Below are 14,170 nucleotides of genomic sequence, written 5' to 3'. Positions count from 1 at the left end.
AGGATTTATACCATAATGAAATTAGATGAATGAAAATACGCCTTTTTCATACACACAAAAAACCTTCTGAAGGGTCTTCGCTAATATCAAAATTACTGTAAATCCTGTAGTTCTTTCTCAAGCATGAGAAGCAGGGATAGTGTCGGATTTTACAGTATATGAATGTACGTGATATATTACATACAATAGATCCACAAACATGCAAAACTGCAAGAATATTTTAACTCGTTTACATAATCACTAACAGTCACAGCTTGATGTGTTCCATCATCCCTTTAATGATTGGTATATCTTAGTGTGATTGAATGTACAAAAATTATGCAGAACAGAAAAACTTTAGTCACACTTATAAATTGCTCTATAAAGGTTTAAATTGTTGGCACACACAATAAGCATGTTACAGCCATAAGTAGCTATGTAGCAGATATATACGAGCACACCAGCAGAAGGTATTACAGATTGTTTTAAATGATTGAGAGGACTCATAGCAGCAAAGAAGGGGCTAAGGAGTGCTTTTAGATCCAACTACCCCCACCCTGCTATACCTGCAGCCAATGCCAACCCAAGAAGGAGAATAAAGAGACCACCTGACTCAGTTCAGGGCTGACAGGCAAAGAGCCTGCTAGCCGGAGCAGCCATTGGAGGAACAGCACGACCCCAAGGAGCGCACAACACTCAAATCAGAGACTAGTGGGGGAACCAAGCCCAAAGGAAAGGGCAGGGACGCGCCGCCTCACCCCTCCTCCCACCAGAAGACTGGGGGACAGACTGATATTTGGAGATTTTTTGTTGTTGTTGTTATTCAACATTTTTGGGGTTGAGCCCCTCAAAAGACTGACAGGAAAACTAGCTGGCGGGACTGAGCCTGCCTCAGTGGGGTCCTGGAAGATCCATAAGGGGGGGTGATGCTCCAGCCACACCATTACTGTAACCTGCTGAACTGTTGGGCTATAACAGTCTGTTAACCATATATTAAAAAATCTATTAACCATTTATTAACCCTTTATAAATGGAAACTTTAAAACTGTGACTGACTGACTTACTTTAAACAAGTAGTCTAGTCACTCCCCCCTCATAAGGAGTGTGTGCAGGCATGCATAAGAATTCTTCATTGAATTAAAAAAAAAAAAAAAAAAAAAAAAAAAAAGCTTTCTATCAAGACATTTACACGCCTGCCGAATGGCATTTACTCTCCTCGACCTAAAAAGAAAAAGCCTTCTACAAAGACAGCCAGTACCTGACGAGCTTGGTAATATTCCCTTAGCAGATGGTCTCTCTGGATGATAGCTTCTGTTCTCTCTTTCCTGGCAACATCTCTTTCTTCCTTCACTGTTTCTATATCCTTGCAAGCTTGATCAAGCTCCTTCTGGGCCTCAGCCTTGTCCTTCACTTCATGACAGTACTTTTCCAGCAACTCATTCCTCTCACAAATTGCTCGATCTCTTTCCACTAGAGCTGAGTTTAGCTCCTACAACGAGACCCATTGTTTGCAGGGTGTTAGGTACAGAGCAATATTTCTTCTTTCCAGTTGAATACACATTGACACCTTAAAAACTGAGGGCGTATAACGAACATTCTGCGAAAAGGGGAATTGTACAGCTCTGTTCCCATATTAAATTCAGAAAAAGAATAGCTAACAATGTTCAGCAAAGTGTTAAAACTGCCACACCACCACCTTTAAACACCTTGCTGTCTGAATAACGAAGCACATAATCTAGGAACACTCATGGTTCTGAGAAACCTGGAGAAAGGACATTTGCTGCAAGTCCTCAGGAGTCCTGGATAGCCAGTCAGATTTAACGCAAAACAATCATATTACATATTTTAAATGTATTTTTATTCAAAGTTGTAATTACATAGTGCTATACAGCTCCCCTTTGCAGAATGTGAGCACAAACCTTTCCCTTTTGTGTTATTTCAAAGCAATTTCCTTCATTATTGCACAGCTGAGATAATATTTTCCAACCTAAGTTAATGAGTGTCCTGTAGCTTCACATTTGTTTTAAAGGGACATGAATATCTTACAGTGTAAGGCCACGTCCAGACTAGGGTATTAAAATCGATTTTAGATACGCAACTTCAGCTACGGGAATAACGTAGCTGAAGTCGAATTTCTAAAATCGAGGTACTCACCCATCTGGACAGCGCGGCATCGATGTCCGCGGCTCTCCGTGTCGATTCCGGAACTCCGTTCGGGTTGATGGAGTTCCGGAATCGATGTAAGCGCGCTCAGGGATCGATACATCGCGTCCAGACTAGATGCGATATATCGATCCCCGAGCAATCGATTTTAACCCGCCGATGCCGCGGGTTAGTCTGGACGTGGGCTAAGACACCAATTGTGTGCACATGTACCGTGAAGTGTTACTATTATAAGAATACGATGTGCCATAAAATACTGTGAACAATACATTATATTGAATGTAGCATGCAAATCAACTGCAAGGTGTGAACATTCTACTAATGGGCCTGTGCAACATCATGAAGACAAAGAGTTATTCTTAGAAGACTTTCAACAGAGCTGTTAAAATCATAAAAACAATCCTGCTGTTATACTGCAACAAAGATTTTTGTATAGCAGTTAGAGTAGGAGACTTGCACCAGGACTCCTGGGTTCTATTCCCACCACTCACTCACTCTGTGTGGCCTTGAACAAATCATTTGTCCCGATTTTCTGAGGTGCTGACTTCAGTGGGAGCTGTGGTTGTTTAGTGCCTCAGAAAAAAAACAGGCCCACCACATCAGTTTGTAGCATGGCTTGAATAATTTCTCTGCAGAAAGTGCTTTGAGATTCTTGGACAAAGGTGATATAGAAGTAATAAAGCGTCATCGGTGTTCAGCAGAGCCAAAAGGCCAACAAAGCATTGGGGCAAAGAAATCACTCCTGAAAAGGCTTTTAAATATTAGAAAATCATACTTTAAAACTTTGGGAAAATTAGGCACTGCAATAATTTTCTCAGAGGTGCTCACACTGATATAAAATAACGCAATTCACTGATTTAGGACAGATATCTCTTCTTTCCAACCAATAGTAAGGCCTCCTCTCAGCTTCATTTGTTTTATGCAGTTTAGACTGAACAGCAACCTGACAGCACAAGATCAAATACCATCCGATGCCCGTCAAAACAATTCCCAATAGAAAATGCTGCTCTCTGATCTGAAGAATCATTCTGTGTGGCACCGGCATGATGGCTGAAAAGGGTGGAGTGTTAAATTCCACACAATGGTGGGAAAGCAGGACTGCTGGATATGAGTAGGTGAAAACAGACTACCAGTGTGGAAGGGAAGATTGCTAACATGGCTGTGTGTCCGAATCACCAGAGAATTCTCTTCTCTTTAGCCAACAGAAATGGATGCTGTAAATATAAAAAACTGTGGAACTTCAGTCCCAAATCCCAGCTGAAGAATTTATCCTATTCTCTTGGTAAACAAGAACTGCCATATTGCTATTATTTACAAAAGGTGCTGCTACAACTACAAGCGTGGGACAGTGCTAATAATGACTGGGCAACTGTTGCTCATTCTTGCTCAATTTGCTTCTGCCTACAGGTATGTAGAACTCAAATTACACAGTTTCATTACTATATAATCAAATGGAGAATGTAGCCAGTTCACAGGCAGAAAGTGAACTGCTGTTCGCATCTGTGATAAAAATTCTTACTTTTGTAGGAAGTTTTCAAATGTGAATACATTGTGATGAAGAGCCCCATAAGATACAAGAGCGAAGACAACAACGTTTTCGGCAAAGAAAAGAATCAACTGAATTGCTGAGAGAAAAGTATCGTATACCCAGGTAGTTGCTTGTGCACCCCCATCCTAAAAGTAAAATGGTATGGCAGGCTACCTGAGCCTGCAAAAACAGACAAAAATCCCTTATCGAAAGCTCTGCGTATGGCTAAAATCATTGGGCTCTTGCCTGAAATTGTCCACAATAAGAACACTTAATTCAGTTTTCCTACTTTTGATTTGTTCTACCACCCGTGTGTGCCATACATTTCAGAAGTGTCTGGCTATGGTTTAATCCATTTGTGTTGAAGCACACAGGATGCCTGAAGATGTAGAAACCAGGGAGTAGCACTAGGTCTGAGAGTTCATGGCTCATTTGTTCATTTAATTTTTAAAAGCTAAATTATAAGAAAAACCTCTAGCTTTGGTAGCTTTTACATTTTAGTAATAGCACAAAAACTGCATCACTATACACAGATGTACTGCAGGATGAACATTTAAAACAGTTTAAATTGATGCAGTGCTGTTTTAGACAAATAGCTATGACCATAATACATGACCGTCATAACTGTAACATATCAATAGGTGGAGCTACACACAATAGGCAGCAATTGCAGTATGAGATATACTCAAACTCTTTGAAAGGATAATCCCATTTACATGGGATTCTCATGCATGGTACTCCAAGTGGAAGTGTCACTTGATCAATAAACCACCCGTATATCCCTCTCAAATTCCTGCCCAGATACTAGATCCAGTCAGAACTAGATAAACGCAAATTCAGATGGTCAGCATTACATAACAAAGCAACGCCCTGCTCAGAGGCAGACTATGCCCATAATTAAAAAGAAAAACTGAAGTGACAATTAAAAGAGTTGTTCTAGCAAAAGCTATGGCGGCAGCCTCACTTTACAGACACAGGAGTTGTATCTGCCCTTAAAAAACATTCATAACATTTTATTTTAAAAAAATGTCAGCAACTAGCACCTTGTTCATCAGGATTATCTCCTCCTTCTTGTCCCTATTCAACTACTCATTCAAGTGGGCTTTCAAGAGTGTGAGCCAACTCTCCAGGAATGCTTATTTATTTTATTTTTTTTAATCCTACGCTTAATAAGCACCCATGCAAATTGTTGTAGGAACTGTGTTGATTGTTAAATTATGAGCGTTCAGTCAACTTTGGGTAAGATTTACAGAAGTGTTCAGAATTACCTTTATTCTGCTTTCACTGAAGCTAATGGTAAAACTAGGATTGTCTTCAATGGGATCGGAGTTAGGCCAACACTGAGAGCTTCTGAAAAACCCACCTTTTGGTCATGTCTATGCTACAGCACTGCAGCTATGGTGCTGCAGCTGTGCCTTTGTAGAGCCGTAGTACGGACACTTCCCATATCGATGGAAAGGGTTTTTCTATGTAGTTAATCCACCTCTCTGAGTGGTGGTACCTAAGTTAACAGAAGAATCCTTCCATTAACCTTGCCATATCCACAGTGGGGTTAGGTTGACCTAACTAAGGTGCTCAGGGTGCAAAAATTTTCACAGCTGAGTGACATAGCTAGGTCAATTATTTATTTTATTTAGTGATTTAGATTCCAGGTAACTGAACTTAGTAGGTGCTAGCTGTTAGACCAAAGTTTTTTGAAGTTGGTTGCTTCAGTGTTGGCTACATAGCCTAATCCATATTTATGTATCTAAATACAAGAGATCTGGTTTTCAGAAGTGCTGCAGTTAGATATTATTATATAAAGGATTATTTGTGATCCATGACAAGCGTGTGAAAGAAAAGCATAAAAAAAGATTGATGGGTACTAGAAAAAATATTTGGTCGTATGTGAATCATACCTAAGCAAAATATTTGAAAACTGAATGACCACGTGAATACTATTTTACTATTTAGTAGAAAGCTGCATTTGTAAATCCTACTAACAGCACTCGTGTTTTAAACATTTTAAGAATATATTGCTGAAGTAATATCGCTTTCAGATTAATAAAATTATAAAGCAGTGCAGATATTTTTGTAAATCGCAGTGCCAAATGTCCTCTAATTTTGAGAGACTAAATGACAAAGAACAGGGGACATAATTGTAGTCTGAGTTGATGTTAAAATGAGACAGAGTCTATTTTATAATGCTAGGTCTTATTCTTAATAGATAATACCCAGATGTCTCTCTCAGCTACCAGTTAAAAATGAAAGAAAAAAATTATATATCTGAGTTCTATCTATACAGTGCCTCACTTGCTGGATACAAAAGGCTGGCTTTTTAAAATGAAGAATTTGAAGTGAACTGATCAGAACAAGTCAAGTGCACAGCAGATCACAGCTGACAGGAACTCGACTGTATAAAGAGTGCCACCAGGAGAGAATTTCCTTTTCACAATGAAGCCATGTTTCGCATCTTTTTTTTGCACAGCTGCGAGAAGGCACTAGTAAAACCTCTTTATCCTCCCACCCATAATAAAATGGTCCCTTGGTACCTGTTTTAAAGCTTCCATCTCTTCACTAGCCACTCTTTTCTCTGAGGAAGTGTTTTTCAGTTTGGACTCTGCAAGCTCTAGCTCAGTTTGAAGTTTATCCACCTCTTTGATCACTTGGTCTCTCTCACTCATTATGAGGCGATACTCATTGAAAACAGAGTCTCTTTCTTCCTTGTACTTCTCTGCATCCTTCACTGCCTTCAGCTGCATTGTTTTGAACCGCGTCACTTCTGATTGTAACCGCTCCATCTCTCTCTGCAGCTCCTTGTTCTGCGCAGTTGCTTTGCTTAGTTCTTGCTGAATTGACTCAAACCTAAATAACAAAAAGAAACAAAGGTGCTTGCATCATTTTGAATTTTCCTTTTATAGAGTTGTAGAAATGTAGGGCTGGAAGGGACTCAAAGAGTCATCAAGTCCAGCCCCTTGCACTGAGGCAGGGCCAAGTCAACCTAGACCATCCTTGACAAGTGTTTGTTCAACCTGTTCTTAAAACTTCCAATGATGGTGACTTCGTAACCTCTCTCGGAAGGTATTTTCCAGAGTTTAAACTACTCTTATAATTAAAAAGTAGTTTCTAAGGTCTAGCTTACATCTCTCCTGCTGCAGATTAAATGCATTACTTCTTGTCCCACTTTCAGCAGACCTGCAGAACAACTGATTACTGTCTGCTTTGTAACAGCCCTTAACTTATGTGAAGACTTACTAGCTTTTCTTTCTCAAGACTAAACATTCCCAATTTTTTTTTTAACCTTTTCTCATAGGTCTCATAGATAAACCTTTTATCATTTTTGCTGCTCTCCTCTGGATAATCTTATTGTAGTGCACATCTATATAACCAAATGCTTCCAACAAACAGCAAAACTTCACAGAACACCTTTTTTTAAAGGGCACCCATCCACACTACAAATTGACAGCAGTTTAACTACGTCTCTCAGGGGTGTGAGAAATCCACACCCACAAGCGACAGTTATACCGACCTCACCCCCAGCGTAGACTGCAAATATCGAAGAGAGAGTTTCTCCCATTGGCCTAACTACTGCCTCTCACAGTAGCATCTTCACTAAAGTGCTACAGCAGTGATGTACGTGGAGACAAGCCTTTAGTGTATTAGTGCAGTCCTTTCCAATCGTTTCTGTCCCAGGAGCCCCTCCCCCACTCCCCAAACTCCTGTCCCAACTGGCCAGAATCCATTTAGGGATTGAGAAGGGCCAGGTAGTTGCAACTAAAGATTTGTAATTAAAACAGTAAAAACATGCACTTGACGCAAAGAAGCAGTAAAAATAAAGCATATAAAAATGTTACAATGCATATAAAATGTGATCAATAATAATACTGAAAAACACCATTACAGAAATTAATGGTCTGTTTTTGCCTGAAATAACGTGTTCTGTTCTGGGCACTCCATCCCAGACAGGATATAGCAAAGGCAGGGGTGGGAGGAGAAATGGGGTCCCAGATCTGGACACTGGAAATTAGCAGTGTCATGGTTTAGAAAGGAGATAAATCAGAGGCATGGAAAATAATGTGGGGGATAAGGACAGTAATTTGGATGCTCCTGTTTGCCTTATTTTGATAAGAGAACAAAGGGACATCAGCTAAATTAAGGGCAACAAATTTAAATTTGGTTTAAAAAAACATTTCTTTTTAACACAAGGTGTAAGAGGCAAAGAGCTTAGTGAGATTCAGAAAAGACTTAGATGTCCATATGAATAATAAGAGCATTCACAGTTATATTGATAGAATTTTAAAAATAATGAAGGATATAAGCCAACCACTCACTGATGGGAGTTTAGAAGAAACTTCTCCTAGGAGCATATTCTTCCATAATTTTACACAAAGGGATTTCTTTGCACCTTTTTTCCTGAAGCATCTAGTTATTACCAATGGCAGAAACAGGCTACCTGACTTAATGCACTTCTAGTCTGATCCAGCATGGCAATTCCTATATGCCTCTGGCATAATCTGTGTTCTCACACACACACTTGGCATGATCTAGCCTGATTGCCAGGCTGTGCCAGGCTCTGGGCATATCTGGCAAGCAGGGAACTCTACCTGAGATATTTAGTTGAAGGCACCTGCAAATTTAAAGCATCTCCATGCCACTAATGAGACATCTGTCAGTAATTTGCAAGCGTCTCCCCTGCCATTAGTGCAGATTAAAGAATCTTCTTACAGACCACTAGTTCGTAGAGAACAGAAAAATCTACTGTTAAGTACCGTATATACTCATTCATTAGCCCGTTTGTTTATAAAACAGATAAGTAAAAATAGCAAAAAACTGTATGATCCTTTCATAAGTCAACCCTGTATTTCAGGGGCTGGAAAACGTTGGCTTCTGGCCTGTCAGGGTAAACCGCTGGCGGGTCCGGACATTTTGTTTACTTGGAGAGTCTGCAGGCATGGAGACCCTCAGCAACTTGTGGCCGCGGTTCGCCATTCCCAGCCAATGGGAGCTGCGGAAAGTGGTGCGTCATTGGCTGGGAATGGAGAACTGCGGCTACAGGGAGCTGAGGGGCTCCATGCCTGCAGACGTTCCAGGTAAACAAAACTACAATATATTAAATCAAGGATCTGCAACCTTTGGCCCGCAGCCCGCCAGAGTAAGCACCCTGGAGGGCTGGGCCGATTTACTTGCAATGTCCGCAGGTTCGGCCGATCACAGCTCCCACTGGCCGTGGTTCGCCACTCCAGGTCGGAGCCAAAGGATGTGCTCTCCGCCGCTTCCTGCCACCCACATTGGCCTGGAGCGGCAAACTATGGCCAGTGGGAGCCATGATCGGCTGAACCTGCTGATGTGGCAGGTTAACAAACTGGCCCGGCTCACAGGGGTGCTTACCCTGGCGAGTCGTGGGCCAAAGGTTGCCGATCCCTGTATTAGATATTCAGTTCAATGATTCCATAGAGTTTAAAATCATCAAATTTTGGTGTAGACCCGTGTATAAGCCGACCCCCGCTCTTTGATGCATCACTTTTTTACCAAAAAATATTTGGCTTATGAATGAGTATATATACAGTACTTCATTTTTTTTTTCTTTTGCAGTTGTGGGCAACCATGAGGATGAGATTGAACCAGGCATAGACAATACATTAAAAGCCTATGAGATACACATCCATGATGCATAATCTTGTGGCTATGTGCATTCCAAGCACCATTACGGTCACAGAGAGGGGAAGGGAAGGAAAAAATCAAATCAAATCAGTATCTTCTGAACGGAAACGGATGATCAGCTATAAAGAGGATACATGCTATAAAGAAGATTCTGTATTTTTAAGCAGAAAAAAACAACCAACAACTCTGAGCCACCAGGAAGTATCTAAATGGGGAAGGAAAATCATATCTTCTGTAGAGGATTCTTCTATCTGTTAAACTATCATAATACGGATAGCTGAGTAGATATATAAAGACGTTCCATGTGGAAAACCAGGCTTCAGAACTGACCTTGAGCTGACTGCTCTGTGCCTCCAAGGAGGAAAGAGCAAGAGACAGCTGGCATCATACTTTCACAGCTCAGAGGCTTCCTGTTCTGTCCACAGGGTCAGTGCAGCATTTGCAGCTGCAGTTATGAAAGAGGATGAGTTGAATTGTAAGGAGGGCTAAGTTGAGGTATTGGCCACCATTCCCAAAGAGTGCTCACTGGGGGACAGACTATATGCCACGTCTCTGTTTTGATGCAATTCCATACAATAGGTGGAATTGTAGGGGTAACTTAGTCCATGTTCAAAATCCTGAGGGCCATGCCGAAAGGAAAAAGGTGTTCTGCACTCAGACTACCAAGCCATGTTTTGTTACACAAAAACAAAATGCAATTTAGACTCTGCTTAAACATGTTTTTAAACCAAACTGCAGTTAAAAAGTGCTGAAGTTTGCAAGTTTTGTAGTGAGTTAGTCTTTAACCTAAACTGCAGGTTTGGTACATTTGATACTCTGAAAAATGAATTTTGAAAAGAGCAATATTTCATGCTTAAAAGCAATATACTGACCATGCACAAGGATTATTTTCAAGCTGTTTTTAATGATAATTTTGCCATTCAGTTAAATATATTTTTGATTGAATGGTTATGAAGAGGGAAAAAGAAGTCACAAGCAAAGAGCTAACAGGTAAAACCCCCATAACCATGAACGCACCAGAAACAAAAACAAAAAACACCATATAAAATTAATAAAAAACATGAAATAAAGTTCCTCGGTCCAATACACTTGCTTTCCCATATGCTTCTGAGGAACAGGACTGCAGTTTCTCAAATTCCTCAGACTTGACATACCACACAACACAATAGATTTACTAACAGACTTCATTTCTTCATGAGGACTCTTTCAGTGACTATACAATACCAGCCTTGAGCAGAGTATTCCATATGCCCCATTAAAAGTCAGTATATTATGCAACCCCCCAAGCAAGTAGATTCTAGGATTTAAACAGAAGTTTGCATATAAAATTTACTTCCTCTCTAAAGAGGAGTCCTATAGGACAGGACCGTAACATCTGTCACCAAGCCTTTGTCAATGCAACCAGAGTTCCCCCACTGCTCACTACTGCATGTTAAGCTTTTGCACATTTCCAGGAGTAAACAAAGCAGTGTATAAAATGTTCTTTTAAACTTCTGATGCATCACAGATACATAAATGGCAATACAAATGTGTCCATGCCGCAGCCCTCATACCAGCTAACAGAGAGTTCTGTGTTCACGGATGATGGGAGGAACTTGGAAAACCGTGAGAAAGAATTTTAGACTTTCAGCTCTGATTCTGATAAGGAATGCGGTTATCCCTAACTTACGGCAGGAAAAACCCATGGCACCCACAACTCACCCATACACATCCTTTTCAGGCCTTTTCTACACTTGTACATTTCTGACCCCCTTTTAAGCATTCAGCTCTAGCATAAGCCAGGCGCAGGGTAGAGTTAGATGACATGGTGCTAAAAATGCCTGTGCCCACTCTGTGCTGGCATTACCCAGCTGATAGCCCTGCTAAAGAACAGGTCAGAAGTTTCCTAGTGAAGGCACACCCTCGAGGGCTTCTGTTTAGCAGACTCTAACCAATGATGTGGTCAGGTTGCTGCACCACTGGAGACCAGCATGCAGTCTAAGATAACCTTCATGGTGCTGTAAATGTTTCTTCAGGCATGGGGCCCTCTTCATTAGCGAAAACTCCACTCCCAGAACAAGAACTCTACCTGGCAGCCTATGTTTATGCTACAATGGATTCATCATCTATTGAGTCAAGTTCATTAAACCCAGCAACCAAAGCCCCAAACATTTCAGGTTTGATAACACCTAATATATCCTTGAATGTACAATTGACTCCCCTTAGATAGGAGTCAAGTACAGCTCAGAGGGAAGAATACCACTATGAACCACAAGTTTTCTTAGATGAACCAAAGGACAGTTTTTACAGGATTTCATATAGATAAAAACATAATCCTGGAAAAGGTTGGGCAGGGCAATCATTTCCTCTCAACGATTTTTAGTCCCTGAAGTTGTGCATGGTGGTGGCTGGAGTTTTTTGTATACTCATTAAGGGCCTTCCACTGTAGATATACAAATGGTAACATAAACCAGTATTTGTCTAAACATCTTTTTATAATGCTACTCGCAGCAGAATTGGTATCGCCTACACAAAGTACAATAACCACCAAAAGCTGCCTATACCTTCTAAGAGAGGAGGAATACTGCTGCTGGACATGTATTGCTGTGTCCCTCTGTTTCATTAACATGTCAATCTGCTTCTGAAGACGCCTGTTCTCCTCCTCAGTCTGTTCTAGCCGGCTAAGTTCTGTATTGTGGCTTGCTATCTTCTCATTGTACCGTTTCCTTAACGCATCATAATCCTTTTTCACACCTTCTAGCTTGTCCATTGCTGTATCATAGAGTTTATTTAGTATCTCTGAGGATCCATTCTGTTTCATAACCTAAGAAAGAAACAAAAGGATAATTTCAGTAAGAGATAGACATAAGAGACTTTTCACTTGTTTTTAAGTAATATGAATACCTTAGGAGACCTGTTAATATATGAACACTACGTAATTTTTTTGCTTACAGCTACTTGTCCCCTCAAACTCAATGTCCATGAAAAAACATTTAAGTTGAATTAGGCCATTTTGAAAAGGAAATCTCTACATACAAGATTCTTACCTTCAGGTTGGTAATACTCACATTCAATAAATTTAGACGGAAAAAACATGATTATATCAATAGTCCTATAAAAACTGTTTTGCTATACACAAGCAATCTAAATTAAAAAAAATCAACACACACAACACTAGACAAGAAGATATCAAACTTAGTTTGCTACTATTAGTTGAATAAATATTGATAACAACTTCTCCACATTTCAACTGCCAAATTATAAAACACTCCCCCAAAACATGACTTTGGAAGCTGTGATAACAGTGATAATACTTCATTTTATCACTCTCACTCACAATGACAACTCAAACTCAAATAACCTAAGTTTCAAGAGATATAAGGCTAGTCTGGGTAAGATTTACATACAGTCATGCATTTCAATATTCATCATTTCATCTAAAAAACATCTAGTAAAGAAGCATTTGTTCAGAAAGCTACCCATAGCTAGTTTATTTTGCTCCTAAAAACATTGTGTTATGTTTAAAAGGGTTGAATCTAGCCTAAAGTTTAGATGCATTTAAGGAGGGTACTAAAGAAACTTAAAAGGAATACTTTCATAAAATACTTCCCGCAGCTCCCATTGGCTGGGAACAGTGAACCCCAACTACTGGGAGCTGCCGGCACTGTCTGGCGGCCCGCCAGCCAGGTACCATGACAGGCTGCATGCGACCTGTGGGCTGCAGGTGGCCCACCACTGCTCTAAGGAAAGAGTGCTGACAGTTTCGTTGCAAGGACCACAAATACAGAGAGAAATCTTATGGATCACTTCCCCTTCTGTTCGTGATCACACAGACTACTAGGATACCATTTGCAATTGACCAACACTCTATTGGCAATTATACATCTCTACTTTGATATAACACTGCCCTTGGGAGCCAAAAAATCTTACCAAGTTACAGGTGAAACTGCATTATATTGAACTTGATTTGATCCGCCGGAATGCGCAGCCTCGGTCCCCCTGGAGCACTGCTGCTTTACCACGTTATATTCGAATTCGTGTTATATCGGGTCACATATTGGGGTAGAGGTGTAGTTAAGGCTACCATTTAGTCATGGGTATGGACAAAAATCATGGACAGGGCGCAGGCAATACACAAAAATTCATGGCCCTTGACCTGTCCTTGACTTCTACTAAAAATACCCCAACTAAATCTTGGGGAGGGGAGTGTTGCTGCCTGGGGGTGGGCAGTGGCACCAGCTGATGGGGCTGCCGAGAAGTGGCTGTTCCAGCTGCCCCTGGGACCGTTGCTTTGGTCATCCCCAGGGCCAGCTGCCTGGGGCCAACCAAGCAGCAACCAGAGCAGTTGGCTACAGGGCCGCTCCAGCAGCAGCTGGTGTGGCTGTCCCTGGAGCCAGCTGCTTGGGAGACCCTGGGGTCAGCCACACTGTCCGCTGCAGAAGTCACAGAGGCCGTGGAAAGTACCGGAATCCATTACTTCCGTGACCTCTGAGACAGACATGGAGCCCTAATTATAGTCACTGATGGCTCCTTAATTCCTGCTGCTTCTACACATGCTCAGGATCCTCTTTACACTGAGACATCTAGCCTCTCGGAGAAGTAGCTGGAAATGAACTGTCCAAGAAAAACAAGTTCTGAAAAACAAACAAATAGTACTGAAACCAAACTTAGGGACAGAATAATTGAAACTCTCAGACAGAAGCAAACATTTTCTCACAACCTAATATGTATGGGGCCCTTTCTCATTGATGATGTCTTAAACAACTATCAGCTTCAGTAAACTGAAAGAGAAAAGACAAGACCAAACATAGCAGGAGTTTATTTTAAACTTAGTCAAAGGTTAAAATGCAAAATGGGGTTTGGAGGGAGGAAGGGAAGAAA

General features: G+C 40.9%; 1 protein-coding gene across 2 annotated transcripts in view; it reads right to left on the bottom strand.

Annotated features, from left to right (window-relative positions):
• Positions 1–14,170, bottom strand: part of DLG5 (discs large MAGUK scaffold protein 5) — a 230,194-nt gene that overhangs the window by 72,822 nt on the left and 143,202 nt on the right. For both annotated transcript variants that reach the window (XM_030568783.1, XM_030568784.1), the window contains exons 6-8: positions 11,854–12,113; positions 6,202–6,514; positions 1,238–1,468 (exon numbers count right to left, since the gene is read on the bottom strand). In XM_030568783.1, the coding sequence (XP_030424643.1) occupies positions 1,238–1,468; positions 6,202–6,514; positions 11,854–12,113 (804 nt within the window). The remainder of the gene's footprint in view (positions 1–1,237; positions 1,469–6,201; positions 6,515–11,853; positions 12,114–14,170) is intronic.

This window comes from Gopherus evgoodei, chromosome 7 (genome assembly GCF_007399415.2).
Source record: "Gopherus evgoodei ecotype Sinaloan lineage chromosome 7, rGopEvg1_v1.p, whole genome shotgun sequence".
Taxonomy (NCBI): Eukaryota; Metazoa; Chordata; order Testudines; family Testudinidae; genus Gopherus; species Gopherus evgoodei.
Note: the sequence above shows the minus strand (reverse complement) of the source record. Positions and strands in the feature narration are given on the sequence as shown.